We start from the raw sequence: 17,825 nt of genomic DNA, 5'->3' as shown, positions 1-17,825 counted from the left end.
GCACAAGGGCTTCCCTGGAGACACAGTGGTTGAGAATCCACCTGCCAATGCAGGGGAAATGGGTTTGAGCCCTGGTCCGGGAAGATACCACATGCCGCGGATCAACTAAGCCCGTGCGCCACACCTACTGAGCCTGTGCTCTAGAGCCCGTGAGCCACACCTACTGAGCCCGCGTGCTGCAACTACTGAAGGCCGCATGCCTAAAGCCCGTGCTCTGCAACAAGAGAAGCCACCACAATGAGAAGCCCGCACACCACAGTGAAGAGTACCCCCGCTCACCGCAATCAGAGAAAGCCCGTGCACAGCAACGAAGACCCAATGCAGCCAAAAATAAATGAACAAAATAATTAAAAAAAAAAAGATTGTTACACAAAAGTCAATTACAAGACATTTGCTTTTGCTTTCAACGCAGAAAGAAGCAACCCAACAAGAAACAAAACAGATAAATCACTAAGTCATCATTTTCCTTAAGCCATCAGATAACTAAAGTCACAAGATAACCAACTAACCTGAAATCCAAGGGAATAAGCCATTCTGAGGAGAATCTGAACACAGGAACAGTCTCACTTATGGAAGAGCATGAGAGGCAGAAACAGTGCTGGCCACAAAAGAAGCAAGTAAGAAATAGCTAAAATTGTAAAAAACTGTCAAAGGCCAAGTATGGGCTGGTATGTGAGTCTGGAAACGCTGGGGCATCTTTCAAAACGGAGCCTGTACTCACTTGCAAGCTCCTTCCCATGGGTTTCCCTGGATGCTCAGGAGAAAGATGGGGCAGGGAATAGACCAGACAGTCCCTGCTGGTGGTGCAGGCATCAAGGGAGTATGGAAGGGGTCACTGTGGGGAGTGGGTGGAGAGGATGGGAGCAAGCATCACTCGCTTCCCTGAACTTTCTTTCATAAGAAGCGAAAGCCTTAAGCTACAGGAGGTTGGGCATTCAACAGTTGCACACAGGTCTCAAAAGAGGTGATCCATGCTGGGGGGAAGTGCTTGGGGGGTGCTGGCACTGAAGCCCTGGCTCCCTCCCTCCCTCTTATCCCCTACACAGCAGAAGCTTGAAGCTACTGAGAGAGAGGAAGCAAAGCCACCCATCACTGGGGCACAGGCAAAGACACATTATGGATAAGGGAAGCTAAAACGATAACTCTCTATCCTTATGGAGAGTCAGGGAGCTGTCTTGGGCCTAAAATTCTAGGAGAACAAATAGAGTTATCCTGCTGCAGGAAGAATCAGAAATCTCCACCTAAGATCTAACTGCAGGTACAAGGCAGAATTTGGCTGCAAGAGGTAATTTTTATTAACAGGTTGTTGTGCTTTTTTTTCTTAATGGAACTTGACAAGCTGAATCTAACATTTAAATGCAAGAACAAAGGCCAAGAAAATCCAAGAGGGGGTGCTATTCATAGGAGTTACCTGGTTAGAGAAATTTTGTCATTGTGATCTAGGGAAGGGCAAATACAGCAATGAAGGAGAAGAGAGACAGAGACAGATTGATGTACATGTGGAACTAGGATATATCACAGGGGTGACATTGCAGATCAGGGGGAAAGATGGGTCTTGTTTGCACAATTGGTTATCTATATATATAAAAAAAGAAAGAAATCAGATTCTCACTTCATACTACACTCAACATCAATTCTAGACAGATTAAAAACTTAAAAATACAAAGCAAAAGTTAAAAACTACAAGACAAAATAGGAGAATAGCTAAATAGATTGTGGTATATTCATGAGTGAATACAGACACATACATCCATAGCAAATCATTTTTAAAGCATATGGGGTAATTTAAAAAGCATAAGGTTGTATGAAAAAGGCAAGTCACAGGAAAAGGTATACATTGCTAAGTAACACATCTGGCAAAACTAAACTATATATATATATATATATATATATATATATATATATATATATATATATATATATTTTTTTTACGGTATGAGGGCCTCTCACTGTTGTGGCCTCTCCCGTTGTGAGCACAGGCTCCGGACACGCAGGCTCAGCGGCCATGGCTCACGGGCCCAGCCGCTCCGTGGCATGTGGGATCTTCCCAGACCGGGGCACGAACCCGTGTCCCCTGCATCAACAGGCGGACTCTCAACCACTGCGCCACCAGGGAAGCCCTAAACAATATATTTTGATACACATATATGTTAAAGCTATAGAGAAACATTTCTTAAAATGTTTACACAAAATTCAAGGTAATGCTTATTTCTGAGGAGGCAGAGTGTTGGGGTGGGGAAGAGGCAGCAAAGCAAAGGAAAACTACACAGAAGCACAGCTGGAAGGGTGCAGGGGCCCCAAAAAAGTGGAAGACTTCCCGAGGCCCAGAGGTGACAGGGGCAGTTGTCTCCAGGTAGAAGTGTCACCCCCATCAGCAGACCTCTTGTCCCTTTATCTCACCTCCATTTTCTCACCCAAACTCCAGAAAGGGCTGGAAACCATCAGCTATGAGGGAGGGGGGATATGAATCTAAAAATAATAAGAATGAGGAAATTCTCCACCTCCCCACATTCCAGACTCCCCAGGCTGGGTCCGGCTAAAACAGGGGCCGTAAAACAAACTTAAATTGGATAAGGATTTGAAGTTTCTTAAAACACTGGGCAGGAACGGAGTCATGTGGTAATTGACTGACTTAGACTTTTTTAAGCTAAGGAAATATTTATTTACTCTCTAAGGGAAAAGCTATGGGACTTGCTGATACTTCATCTAGAGGCAGAAAGGAAATAGGTCCACAGAGGTGGTCTGAAGAGACAGGAGGAAAAAAAAGTTGACATCCAGCTGATTCAGTAAACAAGTTACACATAATTGATCTGGTTATTCACCTAATTTGAAGCCTTCAATGCTTCCCCCTCCCTTAGAATAACATCCACATTCCCTACTGGGACTCAGAAGGCCCCACCTGACCTGGTCTCAAATGACTTTTCTCCTTGGCTCACAACACTGAAGTCACTCTGGTTTTTCTTGGGCTTCTCAAGCACACGTCATGCTTCTTTTGGCCTGGGGGCCTTTTCCACTCTGTGCTCTCAGGCTGGAACCTTCCCCCCACCCGATCCCCTTCCTTCATCCTCATTTTCCTGATCTCATCATAAGCACCACTGCCTCTGGGAAACCTTCCAAGATCCTCCAAATAAGGGCTCAACCCCCCGGAACTCACTCTCTCAATGCTACATGCTCCTCTGTTGCAGACTTACATCAACAGTAATTACACAACTGTCTCTGTCCTGTGCTAGAATACAAGTTCCAGGAGTACCTGGGTTTGAACGTCTTCCTCACTCTCCATCATAGCACCTTCCAGAGTGCCTTGTTAAATAACTATTTGTGGAAGAGAAGAATGAAGGGTTCACCCTGCTTCTCCTTCTGACTATCTAGATATCTGCCTTTGGCCCACAGCTGACCTCATAACTTCCGGCTCCCACAACCTTGACCTTCCTGCTTGAAGTCCCACTTGCTTCCAGTTCCCTGATCCTGGCTCTTTGCTCCCATTTCCTTCCTCGGAGATGCTCATTCTCTAGTTTCTGTGCAAGTGGAGCACAGTTATTGAATTTGATCACAGAACATGCTGTGCTGGTTTTCAAACATTCTGATTCTTTAGAGAATTATCATATGCTTTTAAAAATAATTAGGATATAAGAAATTGATATTAATGTTGAGATGATGTTAATCATATGTTAATTTTAAAGAGTGATTCTCTATGTTTTCTACAAGGACCTACCTATGTAAACATGCACTAATTGATCTGGAATATCACACATCCAAAAGCCATCAAAAACAAATAGTTCTAGGTGATCACAGATACTTTTCTCAGAGGCTGAAGGTTCTACAGTCTTTGTGGAAGAAAACCCTAATGCCAGCATTTGCTATATTATGTTTGATTCTTTTCCCCATCTCTACCTCTGAGTGAGCTGTCCCGTAGAGCTGGAGTTGTTGGCTATGGGACAAGATCCTAGTTGACAGCCCAAAGCATGTATAATAGATTTCAACCTGGTGGAACAGGGCTAACCACTTTGGAGATAGGTGAGTTTCTGGTAATCTGAAACTGTTTCTTTTCTGGTTGTTAGATGTGGGGGTGAGGGGTTATAGAATTTATATTGTTTTCCAAAGAAAGATTTCAGGCCTTAAAGGAAGCTTTCAGGGTCCCTGGCTCTTGCCAACATCTTTGAAGTAAGCGTTCCTCAGAACTCTGCATATCTTGCCATGCAGTATTTCTTGCAGAATGGCCTCCTCTACGTTAGATGTGCTTGTCTTTAGGACATATGACAACTGCCATGGGAGTGAACTCAGAGGATAAGCAGTATCCAGTGTAGCCCAGACATTTTTGATACTCAGGACGACAAACACACATTTCTTTAGCTTGGCCGGATGGTGCTGACATAACTGGCCCCATGTTTCTCAAACTGGGGCATTGTGCAAGGCACCTTAGAGTCTATAAGTAAATGTATTTGGCCTTGTGAGGTCTCCAAAAAAGACTTAGTCTCCTTGACTAGGAAAATTACTCCAAAAGATAGGCTCAAAATTTAGAATATCAATACTGGTGTGCAATCTAAGTAAAATGTGAAGATAATCAGTACCTACCTGGAGTGTATCAATTTTCCAAGGTGAATGTCATTGAATTTCTTGGTGTATATACTTTCCTTCGGTTCATTCTCGGGCACATATGCATAAAAGATCATTTCATTTAAGGTGATATACTGTGGAGCAAGGACAGTCTCAAAGCCCATGTCAGGAGCCTGGAACATGAAAAAAGAAAGTACTGAATTTAAACGAGTTTAAATTTCCATTATGGCAAAATGAAAATAAGATTTGCTTCCAGTTCACATCAAAACAATACTGCTTTGCTTATAAATAGGAGGACTATTTCAACACATTCTGTCTGAATGTCCACGCATGTGCAAGGGAAAACACACTTTTCTGTTGAGGAGGAAAAGAAATTCTGAGAAGTTCAGTTTAAGATTCCCACGTAGAAGGCTGCAGTGGGAGATGTGAATGTCTTGTCTTGTGTGTGTGGGAGGAGTCTGGAGGCGCAGATTCTAGAATTCAGTTCCTATTTGGAGTTTTCTGTAAGCGAGGGGCAGGGAAGAACCTCTCGTCACTTGAGAGCTGCCCCCCACCCCCCACAATCTCACGCTGGTGACTCTGCACAGCTGCCGCTGAGTCCCCAACACTGGTGGTTCACAAGGCTTTCCCTCACTGTCAACACGGGCACCTTTGGACCAGATTTCTGACCCACAGGTCTTCTTTCCAACACACCCTTCTCTGATCCTGATCTTGTCCAGATTTGGGAACTTGCAGGGGTGAGAAGACAGGTAGGGACCAGCCCCCAGGGGGATGCTGGAGTCACCCTTGTTGCTATGACAGGAGGAGGGGTGGTAGATGGTACAGACTGGTTGGGACGCCACCATCAAGTAGTGCCTTCCAGACCCATTTTCTGTCATGCCTTTTCCTCTGGCCTCTAAAAGTTGGGAACCCACGGAGAAGAGAGAGTGGGAAACAGATGCCAGGAGAATACATGTGGGACTGAACAGATGGCTTAAGGAGTCTTGAAAATTACTGACAATGCTTTAAGGGTTCTGCATGACACTCTAGACTGGGAATGCCAAGAACATCCCATGGAAAGAATGTGCAAGTCCAGGGAAAGGCCGCAGAATGACTGAAAGCTTGCTGCCTGATTCGATGTCTGATTCCAGTGACTAACCCGTGATGTGTGTAATTTGGGGTGAATTATTTAGCCTCCCTGCACTTCACTTTCCTGATGGGTAAAATGAGGGTAAATAATTGTTATAAAGATTAAGTGTTCATGACAGTGCCTGGCACCTAGTCGGAGCCAAATAAGGTCTAGGGATCGTTTGTATCCAGAGACAATATATGTATAGTGTGTTTAGGGAGAGGGAGGTCGTAATATTGAGAGTAAGTTCCTTGAACTCACTCGCCCTGAGTATAAAAACCCCCACTGGCTTTTGATTTAATAATTTAAACTTTCACATAAGAGAACTAAGACATTTCCTACAAATTGTGAAGTTAGTGAAAATTGAGGTAACTGCTTTTGTGGTTAGTGCTACCCTCCCGCTCACGTGATTTGATTTATTTCTATGCAGAGCCACACAACAGATGGGCAAATAAATACACAAGGAGTCGCGTGATGGCATCTTACTGTCACTAGAAAGTTCCACTTTACTCTCTACAAATATCTCGGACAGACAGGGAAGTTAAAACACCATGTTCTGAACCGCAGTTAAAACAGAGTCATCCTTGAGTCCTCCTTTATTCTGTTTCCTTTAAGCCAAAGGGCAGGTTTTATTAAGTCCCAGTCAAAAAATAGGTTTGATTCTTTGCTGATACATTGATGAAAATTCATTATTAATTATTATTAATTCATGATTATGTGCCCCGTGATGAGTTCTTAGGCATATATACCTTCATAAGTGGCACATTATACATTAAAATTATTAGAAAAATCTGCATGAAGTATCTTCTGTGACACACATAACACCTTTCTCTGTTAGCATTAGAAAAGGAAGAAACAAGGGGGCAGGGTTAATATGAAAGAAGAAAGGTCAAATATTGGGAAAAAACAGAACTCATGTTTCTTCAAGGTCAACCTTGAGAGGCAGAGAGTCAAACCCACCATGGATCTGGGTTGGATCTAGCTTAGAATATCTGGTGGTTTGCTGTGAAGACATTTATATGAAGATATTCTGGGTGGATATAAATCTATATAGCTCTGTATGTGACTTGAAAGATTTTGGAGATGTTCCCTGATATATGGAGGTTTTTCCTTTAGTTAAATAGAGCAAAGAGCATTAATAAGAGTTTGTAAGGAAAACACTTTCCCATTTCCACTTAAAACAAGACAAACTGTTTCAATGCATTATATCACTGACCTGTCCAAAAATACCTTTAGAATTTCCAAAGGCAGCAAGTGACCCACCAGCTTCAAAATGATCCGGAGTCAGTTTATGTATGAATCCCATGTGGTCATAGTATAATGTGAAAATTTTATCAGAAATAGATCCAATTTTACTATATCTTCCTAACCCTGTTAGGAAAGGAACAGACATCTCTTGATATTGATACGATACAACTAGAGAACTTTAAAAGCTATACCTTATAAAAACTCTATTTAAACTAAGAGGTGGGAGAAGGGCTCTGAGACTCCAGAATTAGCAAAATTCATGATAGTCTTTGGTAAGTCCTTGGAAAGTCTTTTTCAAGCTCCATTTCATTACAGAACCTGTTCGCTGAAGTAGGTGAAGGACAGAGTGAGGGGGTGTCTAGAAGTATAGAGGAAAAGAGGTTAGCTCCTCCGGCAGTGGGTTCTCTTCCTAACACTGAAATCAGACTCCTGAGTAGGTAGAAGGCAGTGAGAAAATAACCCTTGGGGAGGCAAGGGGGAATTATCAGTAGAGACCACTGGGTCATTAGGTATACTAGGATTAATATGTTGAACCAAACTTGGTGTTTTGCGTTTCTCTTGTGTCTTAGGGCAACGTGTTGAGAGGAACTGGCAGTCATCTGGTGATGCAGCAACATTCACTGAACCAAACACTGATCCAGACAAAGAAAGTGTCCCCTCTCCTGGATGGAGGATGGAGACAGAGTGAACGCTGAGGTTTCAGGATGAGAAAGGTTGATTTCCAACCCCTCCCCCCACCAAGCTCCCTAATCCTCCCTAGTTTCTCCTGTCCTGACCCCTAAACACTGGAGTGCCCCAGGACTCAGTTCTTAGATATCTTCTACCATTATTTCTGGAGATCTCATCCAGTTCCAGGATTTTACTTTATTTTTTTAAATTAATTTTTATTGGAGTATAGTTGCTTTACAACGTTGTGTTAGTTTCTGCTGTACAGCAAAGTGAATCAGCTATACGTATACATATATCCCCTCTTTTCTGCATTTCCTTCCCATTTAGGTCGCCACAGAGCACTGAGTAGAGTTCCCTGTGCTATACAGGAGGTTCTCATTAGTTATCTATTTTATATGTAGTAGTATATATATGTCAATCCCAATTTCCCAATTCATCCCACCTCCCCTTCCCCCCTTGATATCCATAAATTTGTTCTCTATGTCTGTGTCTCTATTTCTGCTTTCAGGATTTTAAATCCATCTTTATGTGGATGATTCCCAAATTTAAACCTCCCATCTCATTCTCTTCCCTGAACTCCAGACTTATCTAACTGCCTAATGACATCTCCATATGCATGTCAGCCAAGCATCTCACATGGAACTCATCCCAAACGGAACTCCCAATCCTCACATTAAACCCCCTCCATCGTCAGCCTTCCTCATTTCCAGTAAGGGCAACTGTGTTATTCCTGCTGCTCAGTCCAAAAACCATACAGCCATTCTTAATTCCTCTCTTCCTTTCACACCCTGTGTCTAATCCATCAGCAAATCCTACTGACGTCAGCCTCAAAAAATATATATATAGAATGCAGCCACTTCTCACCACAATCACCCTGGACAAGCCAATATATATATTTATTTATTGTGAAATTTAGAATGAGGAATGAGCTCATGCAATTATGGAGGCTGAGAAGTTCTATGATCTGCTGTCTGTAAGGTAGAGAACCAAAGGCCCAAGCACCAGGGGAGCTGATAGTGTAACTCCCAGTTGAAGCCCAAAGGCCTGAGAACTGGGTTTGTGGGGTGGGAGGGCAGGAGAAAACTGATGATGTCCAAGCTCAAGCTGGCGGGCAAGAAGCAAAAGGGGTGAATTCCTCTTGCCTCCACCATTTTGTTCTACTTAGGCCCTTAAGAGATTGGATGATGCCCACCCATACTGAGGAGGACAGTCTATGGATTCAAATGTTAATCTCATCCAGATACACCCTCACGGCCACACACAGAAATAATATTTAATCTGGGCACCCCTTGGCCCAGTCAAGCTGACACATCAAATTAACCATTACAATTGTTAAGGTTCAATATGCCATATTTCATCTATAAACATAAGATACACTTTTTTTTCCTTCACATTTTCACATCGTGGAAATGGAGATATTTTATAATTGATCTGTCTTATAATCATTGTCCAATAGGTGGCACTCACACCATAATAGTCAATTGGCTACACATGTATGTATTATACTTTGTCTCCGCTCTTTATACTGTCATCACTTTACTGAATCACTGGTATAATACATGCTGAGCTTTAATGCTGCTTAAAATGCCTTAAAATATTACATTATAATCTGGTATTGAAACAAAATTATTATGGGTTCAGCAAGAGAGAAAAACAAAGCAGGGCATAGATTTATCAATAAAGCAAAAGTCGCTAAAGAATTACCACACTGCCGTATTTTCTTGTAGAACAATCACCAGGTATTTTATAAGACCTAAGAAAAAAGAAACCTACAAGTAGATGAAATGACATTATGTTTTACTATGGAGATACACATGAAATTATTGCCTTATCACACAGAACGCTGGGGAAATGTCAGCACAGTCCATGCATCATCCACGATCACTGTTAAAACACTGTGTTAAAGTTTAATTGGAAGAGTTTTTCCTTTCTTTGTGTTAATAGAACAAAGTGCATCTTACACTCAATGAAGCTCACATTTGATGAAATATGTTTACAACATTCTTCTGTTGGTTTTGCATATGAACAACTAGTTGAGTTGGTTCTTAGGTAATATTTTTCTCTGAAAGTTCTTTAAAAGAATATGTGATATTCATTGCTGTAGCAGAAAAATCCAAGGCTGCCTTGATGTTTTGCTGTGCTTTAAAAATTCTTTTTTTTCTTGGCTGCATTTGATCTTCATTGCTGTGCACGGGCTTTCTCTAGTTGCGGCGAGTGTAGGCTCTTCTTCGTTGTGATGTGCGGGCTTCTCACTGTGGTGGCTTCTCTTGTTGCAGAGCATGGGCTCAGTAGTTGTGGCTCATGGGCCCTAGAACGTGCAGACTTCAGTAGTTGTGGTGCACAGGCTCTAGAGCACAGGCTCAGTAGTTGTGGCACACGGGGTTAGTTGCTCAGCGGCATGTGGGATCTTCCCAGACCAGGACTCAAACCTGTGTCCCCTGCATTGGCAGGCGGATTCTTAACCACTGTGCCACCAGGGGAGTCCCTGGCTTTACATTTTCTATTTCAAATAATTCAGAAGTGTTTTTGCTTTTATTATTGGTTTTGCTTTTAGTTAAAAAAATTAATGTTTTATCAATTTTGGTTTCCTTTATTCTTCCTATTTTCAGTATTTATACATCCATTCATTCATATCAGAGGGGTACAATGTGCCAGGAAGAGAAATACAGAGCCACCACCTTTGTTCATCACTGAAAATCCCTACCACTTGCAATTTCTCAATCTTTAGCATCTATATTTGTCATCCGAGATTCTTTCTACTTATTTATTCATTCTATATGTGGACATGTTTCTATAGTTTATATCTATAATTTTTAATAATTTATATTGCCAATTTAGTTTAGTTTTCTGAGGTATTAAATATTTTTACTATTTTCAAAGTAATCTTGCTTAGTCTATGTTGACTTCTGTTTCATATTATGTGTTTATTCTCTATTTGCCCATTCCCCTGGATCCATTCTCAGACTTCCTCTTCCCTATTTGGTGCACTGAAAGGCTCACCCCTGTGTATTTCAATACTTCCACTCTGTTTCCAGCTGGATTCTGAATGGGTTTGGCCAGTGAAAGGCACTAGCAGGAGATAATAACAAGGGAAGGAAAGAGAAGTCTGTCTGTCTATCTATCAATCTATCTATCATCTATTTATTTGCATTACCCCTTTAACTAAAGGGACTGTAATGGCTTTCTTCCATTGCTAGTCTCTGGGTATTTTAATATTATTATTGGTTCCTTTAACTCTGTCCACCATTCTGCAAATAATTCCCTTATAAAGGCTCTTCAGGTGAAACACTTGAGTGGTATTAGGTTCTTGCCAGGATTATTACTGATACAGTATTTTTTTTTTTTTTTTTTACCAGACATGTCCCTAGAAACAGTATCAAAATGGGATTCTGGGACTGAGTAGCTTATACATTTAAGGAATGCAAAGATGTCTTGTTATGCCTGGCAGATATTGTGAACTGGCAATCCGTACCAAGCACGGGCAACACAATTACTCAAATTATATTGGATGGAGTAGGTCTGTGGAGGGCAAGACTTCAGGTGATCAAATCGGGTGGCTGTGCTTGATTACAATAACAATCATAGTTTTTAGTATGACTTATTAGATGTATTAGAAAGCTTAACAAAAACAATAACAACAACAAAACAACAAACTTATGACCTTGAATATCCAGCTCAAGGCCAGTGTAGAGAACCTGACAGCTGTATGGGGAAGAGGGAACCTTACCTCACCACACACAAAATCAGGAATTTTAAACAGACCTATATAAGCAATCTAAAATAATTAATCTCCTAGAAGAAAACAGGAGAATATCTTCATAAGTTTGGGATAGACAAAGATTCCTTAAACAGGATATACAAAGCAAGAAGCACTAACTATAAAGAAAAGGCTGAGAAATTGATCATCTAAAAATTAATAATTTTGGACTTCCCTGATGGCGCAGTGGTTGGGAGTCTGCCTGCTGGTGCAGGGGACGCGGGTTTGAGTCCTGGTCCGGGAAGATTCCACGTGCTGCGGAGCAGCTTGGCCCGTGTGCTGCAACTACTGAGCCTACGCTCTAGAGCCTGCGAGCCACAAATACGGAGCCCATATGACACAACTACTGAAGCCCGCACGCCTAGAGCCCGTGCTTCGCAACAAGAGAAGCCACCGAAATGAGAAGCCCATGCACCACGAAGAGTAGCCCCCGCTTGATGCAACTAGAGAAAAGCCTATTTAGCCACGGAGACCCAGTGCAGCCAAAAATAAATAAATAAATTTATTTTTTAAAAAATTAATAATTTTGTTCATCCAAAGACACCATGAAAAGAATAAAAATTACAAGCCACTAATTGGGAAAAGATGTTTGCAAATTATATTTCTAAAAAAGGACTCATATCCATAATACATTAAAAACTCATACAAATCAATAAGAAAAAAGGCAATCCAATAAAATTTTATTAAAAAGACTTGAAGAGATAATTGACAAAAAATGATACAAAGATTGGCCAGTGAGGGACTTCTCTGGTGGCGTAGTGGTTAAGAATCCGCCTGCCATTGCAGGGGACACGGGTTCGATCCCTGGTCCAGGAAGATCCCACATGCTGTGGAGCAAGTAAGCCTGTGTGCCACAACTACTGAGCCTGCACTCTAGAGCCCACAAGCCACAACTACTGAGCCCACGTGCCACAACTACTGAAGACTGCACGCCCTAGAGCCTGAGCACTGCAACTACTGAAGCCCCCGCGCCTAGAGCCCATGCTCCGCAACAAAGAGAAGCCACCGCAACGAGAAGCCCGCGCACCGCAACGAAGAGTAGCCCCCGCTCGCCACAACTAGAGAAAGCCCGTGTGCAGCAACGAAGACCCAACGCAGACAAAAAATAAATAAAATTTTTAAAAAAAGATTGGCCAGTGAACATGTGAAAATGTGCTCAACATTATTATTCGTGGAAACTAAATCTTCAATGAGATACCATTACACACTCACCATAATGGCTTACTATTTAAAAGACAATACTAAGTGTTGGCCAGAAGAGGGAGCAACTGGAATTCCTTCATATTGCTGGTGGGACAGTAAATTGATAAAATCACATTGGAAAAATGTTGGCAGCATTTAATATTTTTTCTCACAAAAACTAAACAAACATATACTTTATGATGTAGTAATTCCATTCTGACATTTATACCCAACAGAAATGAAAGCTCTGTCTAGCAAAAGACTTATACAAGAATGTTCATAACTGCTTTATTTGTAATAGGCTCCAAATGGAAGCAACTCAAATACCTACCAGCAGTGGAATGGATAAATAAATTGTTGTATATTCAGACCACGGAGGACCACACAGCAGTGAAAAAGAGCAAATTACTAATACTTGTAACAATATGGAGGAATCTCAAAGTCATAATATTGACTGGAAAAAGTCAGACATTAAATATATACCACAGGGGTTTCCCTGGTGGCGCAGTGGTTGAGAGTCCACCTGCTGATGCAGGGGACACGGGTTCATGCCCTGGTCCGGGAAAATCCCACAGGCCGCAGAGCGGCTGGGCCCGTGAGCCATGGCCGCTGAGGCTGTGCCTCCGGAGCCTGTGCTCTGCAACGGGAGAGGCCACAACAGTGAGGGACCGTGAACTGAAAAAAAAAAATATATATATATATATACATATATATATATATATATATATATACCACATAATTCTATTTATATGAAGTTCACAACCAGGCAAAACTAATCTATGGTATTAGAAGTCCGGATAATGGCTACCCTTAGAAGTATACTGATAAGAAAAGGCATGTGGGACCTTTCCAGAGTACTGGGAATGTTCCATAGCTTGCTCTACTTTCCAACCCCTCCCAATGATACTGATAGTTATTTTTGTTTATTTCACAGTCACAGGATGCCTGATTGTCAGAATTCTAAATGCTACTACTGCACACCTTCTGTCTCAACAAATGATTCAGACAAATTAACCACAAGATTAACCTTGATACCAACATAAATTGAACAAAATTTTATTGACAGAAACGAGAATAAGTAAACATTGTGGGGAAGATCTGAGGGACTAGAATCAGAATTTTGTGCTCTCTACTTATCCTTGAATAAGGAAGGACCATTGAGGAGATATTATGATGGTAAAAGTGTTCCTGCTGGTGAGCATCAAGGACACAGGATCAAGGCCTTAGAAGCCATGCTTTATGAAGTCATATCAGAAACTTTTAGAAAGCTTGTTGTTTAGAATCATATCATAGACTTACAAGACCAGAAGAACCTGGTTTTAAGCTTGGACAGTCAAGAATGCTGGCAATGTTAAAAACAAAGAAACAAACAAAAACCCCCAGACTCATTCTTGTCTTGGAGACAATTAGTATATTTCCTACTCTGGTTATACCTAATCAGGTATCTCCAAGTTTACCCAATCTCCAAACTTACCCAATGATCTATAAAAGTGTACTTGAACATTGGGAGATCTACCTTCGGGGAAACTGTATTTCTTTTTTTTTTTTTTAAACCTTTATTGGAGTATAATTGCTTTCCAATGTGTTAGTTTCTGCTGTACCACAAAGTGAATCAGCTATATGTATACAAACATCCCCATATCCCCTCCCTTGTGAGCCTCCCTCCCACCCTCCCCATCCCACCTCTCTAGGTCATCACAAAGCATGGAGCTGATCTCCCTGTGCTATGCGGTAGCTTCCTATTAGGGGAAGGGGAAGCTGGGATGAAGTGAGAAAATAGCATTGACATATATACACTACCAAATGTAAAATGGATGGCTAGTAGGAGACTAGTAGTGAAGGTAGATCTTCCTTGCCTATTAAGTTATTGAATTTCAGCATTATTTTTTTCACAATTGGTAGTTTTATTATCTCATGAACACCTGAAAAAATGAACCTTAAAATGTATGAAAAATATAAACCTCTCTGAAGAAAACTTTAAGAGTAAAGCTTCATGCTCATTAATTAGGCAATGGTTTCTTAGATAAGACAGCAAAATCACAAACAACAAAAGGAAAAAGAGATTGGACTTAGTTGAAATTTAAAACGTTTGTGCCACAAAAAAACACCATCAGGAATGTAAAAAATGCATAGAATGAGAGAAAATACATGCAAATCATATATCTCTTAAGGGACTTACATTCAGAATATATAAAGTACTTTTATAACTCACCAATAAAAAAACAATTAACTCAATTTTAAATTGGCAAAGGATTTGAATAAGTATTTCTCCAAAGAAGACATATTAGTGACCAATAAACACATGGAAAGATTCTTAATATCATTAGTCATTAGAGAAATGCAAATCAAAACCACGAGATACAATTTCCCATCCACTACAGTAACTAAAATTTTAAAAAGACAGATAATAATAAGTGTTGGTGAGGATGTAGAGAAATAATCCTCATACGTTGCTGGTGGGAATGTAAAATGGTACAGCCATAGTTTGACAGTTCTTCAAAACGTTAAACATAGAGTTACCATATGACCTAGCAATGAGAATCCTAAGTATATACCCAAAAGAACTGAGAGCATATGTCTACACAAAACTTGTACACAGATGTTCATAATAGTATTATTCATAATAGCCAAAACAGTGTAAAAAACATCAAATGTACATCAACCCAAATATCCTGATGAATGGATAAACAAAATGTGCCAAATCCATATAATAAAATATTATTCATCCATAAAAAGGAATGAAGTACTGATATATGCTACAACATGGATGAAACTTGAAGACATATTAAATCAATAAGTCAGTCACAAAAGGACAAATACTGTATGATTCTACTTATATGGGGTATCTAGAGTGGTCAGATTCAGAGAGACAGAAAGTAGTTGCCTGGGGCTGGAGGGAAGAGAGAATGGAGAGTTATTGTTTAATGGCTATGGAGTTTAAGTTTAGAAAGATGGAAACATTCCGGAGGGAGATGGATGGTGATGATGGTTGCACAACAATGTGAATATACCTAATGCTACTGAGCCATACCCCTAAAAGAAATTAAAATGTTAAAATCTGTGTTGTGTATATTTTAACAAATAAATAAATTGGAGTAAACAAAACCACCAGCAGGAATCAACAACAACAACAAAAGAACCATATTATGCCAAAAGGTAGAAAAGTATGAGCTAAGGAAAGGAAGAGAAACTTCTGATGTAACAGGTCACACTACTCTATGTCTAACCCTTTAAAGCAATATAGAGAGAAGGAAGGTAAATCAACAAAATCCTGAGGACTCTCAGTAATATCCTCCTAAGGAGACAGAGGTTGACAGTGGATGAGATGGTTTCCAAAGGAAAAGCAAAGGGAAAAACCAGCCCTCTTAAGTGAACTCAGGTTCACCACCTTCCAAGGTCCTTTACTGAGTTGAGGGAATGAATCAAGTGCTACCTAGATGAGGTGAAGCAAACAGTCTCAAGAATAATTTACCCACATTGCATCAGAGCAAACTGAAGATCTACCAGTGCTGTACACTTTAGTGATGAACCAGAGAAAAAGAGGAGGAGGAGGAAGAGAAGGAGGAGAAGATGTGAGGGAGGAAAGGGGTAAAGAAGAAGGTAGAATAGGGGAGGGAAGGGGAGAGGAAAAGGCAGAACAGGAAGGCACTGATAGCATATAAGAGATATAAAGAATCCAGTCGGACAAAGCATATCCCAAGATAAGGTAAAATTTCCTCTGTATTTTGCATCAAAAGACTTTAATGAATTAATAGATTCAACAAGACAAGATCTCAAAGCCTCAATAACTGAATGACAACATGAAAAGGCAGATCACAGAGATAGAGAAATAAATTGAGAGCCATGTCCCTTTATCATTCTAGGCTCCAAGACAGGTTAACAAAATTTAACTGTGTTGGAAGCAGGGAGGCATCTGTCAATAAGATCAATCAATATGAATTTTTCCTTTCAACTGTGCAAACTGAGAGGAGCTATGTAGGCTTGATCAATGACATCAATGACGAAATTTGACATCAATGACAAAATTACCAAACCAAGTAAATGGAGAGCCATATATCATTTACCCACCTCCACCTCTTACAAGCTGTGTGACTTTATTTTTTTTATTTTTATAAATTTATTTATTTATTTATTTATGGCTGCATTGGGTCTTCATTGCTGTACATGGGCTTTCTCTAGTTGCGGTGAGCGGGGGCTACTCTTCGTTGCAGTGCGCAGGCTTCTCACTGCGGTGGTTTCCTGTTGCGGAGCATGGGCTCTAGGCACATGGGCTTCAGTAGTTGTGGCTCGTGGGCTCTAGAGCGCAGCCTCAGTAGTTGTGGTACACAGGCTTCCTTGCTCCGTGGCATGTGGGATCTTCCCGGACCAGGGCTCGAACCCGTGTCCCCTGCATTGGCAAGCAGATTCTTAACCACTGCACCACCAGGGAAGCCCAAGCTGTGTGAGTTTAATCATATCAATTTAAACTGTAAAAGTAATTTAACATTACCTATTTCAACTTGGTTGTTGTGAATATTAAATGAGATGATATTTGTAACATGCTGAGTACAACTATAGTAGCTCAGTGAGTGGGAGCTATTATTATTTGTCTTTGGGAGGGTAAAAAAAATCACTGAAATTGTAAATGAGAATAAAGCATGATGTTTCAGAGTCCCCCTGCTTTAGGGTTGTTCATAGGATCCTATTTTTGTAGATCCTAAAAATCCATCATAACCACACACCCCCCCCCCACCAGAGGATTTTGGGAAGATGGGATGTACTAGAAATCTCTCTCCCCACTTGGACAACAATTGCACTGGAACAATCTATCTGATGTAATAGTTTGGGAACTCTGGAGTCTATTGAAGGCTTGCAACTTCCAGAGGAAGACTCGGGTAGTAAATTGTGGTTAATTTCAGCCCTTAGCACAGTAGAAGCTACCCATCCTCCACCTCTAGCCTCAGGGCAGGCAGTCATGCATGTGTTCCTGGGGCTGTTGCACACAGCTTGCAGGAGCCAGTGTGGGCAAAAAGGACCTTGTTCTCCAAATATTGGGGATCTGTGCTCTGTTTGCTGATTGCAGCTTCTTATCACAGAGGTGCAGACAAAAAGGAGGGTGGCCATTCTTGTTGCACCTCTTTCAGTGTTGCAAGTCCACTCCCCACTGGCTGAAATGACTTCCAGGGAATTTAAAGGTCTGAGCCCTTCCCCCTTATCTACCCCATCATTTGTCTCTTTTTTTTCCCTTTTGGGAACCAGACATTAAAGACTAGGACATTTGAGGTATTATCAAAAAGACAAGAGGCAACAAGTGTTGGTGAAGATGTG

General features: G+C 40.9%; 1 protein-coding gene across 1 annotated transcript in view; it reads right to left on the bottom strand.

The window, feature by feature from the left end:
* CATSPERB (cation channel sperm associated auxiliary subunit beta) overlaps positions 1 to 17,825 on the bottom strand; it is a 127,726-nt gene that overhangs the window by 39,551 nt on the left and 70,350 nt on the right. Inside the window, exons 15-16 of the mRNA XM_067736863.1 lie at positions 6,879 to 7,033; positions 4,573 to 4,727 (exon numbers count right to left, since the gene is read on the bottom strand). Of these exons, the coding sequence (XP_067592964.1) occupies positions 4,573 to 4,727; positions 6,879 to 7,033 (310 nt within the window). The remainder of the gene's footprint in view (positions 1 to 4,572; positions 4,728 to 6,878; positions 7,034 to 17,825) is intronic.

Source organism: Pseudorca crassidens, chromosome 1 (assembly GCF_039906515.1).
Source record: "Pseudorca crassidens isolate mPseCra1 chromosome 1, mPseCra1.hap1, whole genome shotgun sequence".
In the NCBI taxonomy this organism is placed as follows: Eukaryota; Metazoa; Chordata; class Mammalia; order Artiodactyla; family Delphinidae; genus Pseudorca; species Pseudorca crassidens.
This window is presented reverse-complemented; position numbering and strand designations above follow the sequence as displayed.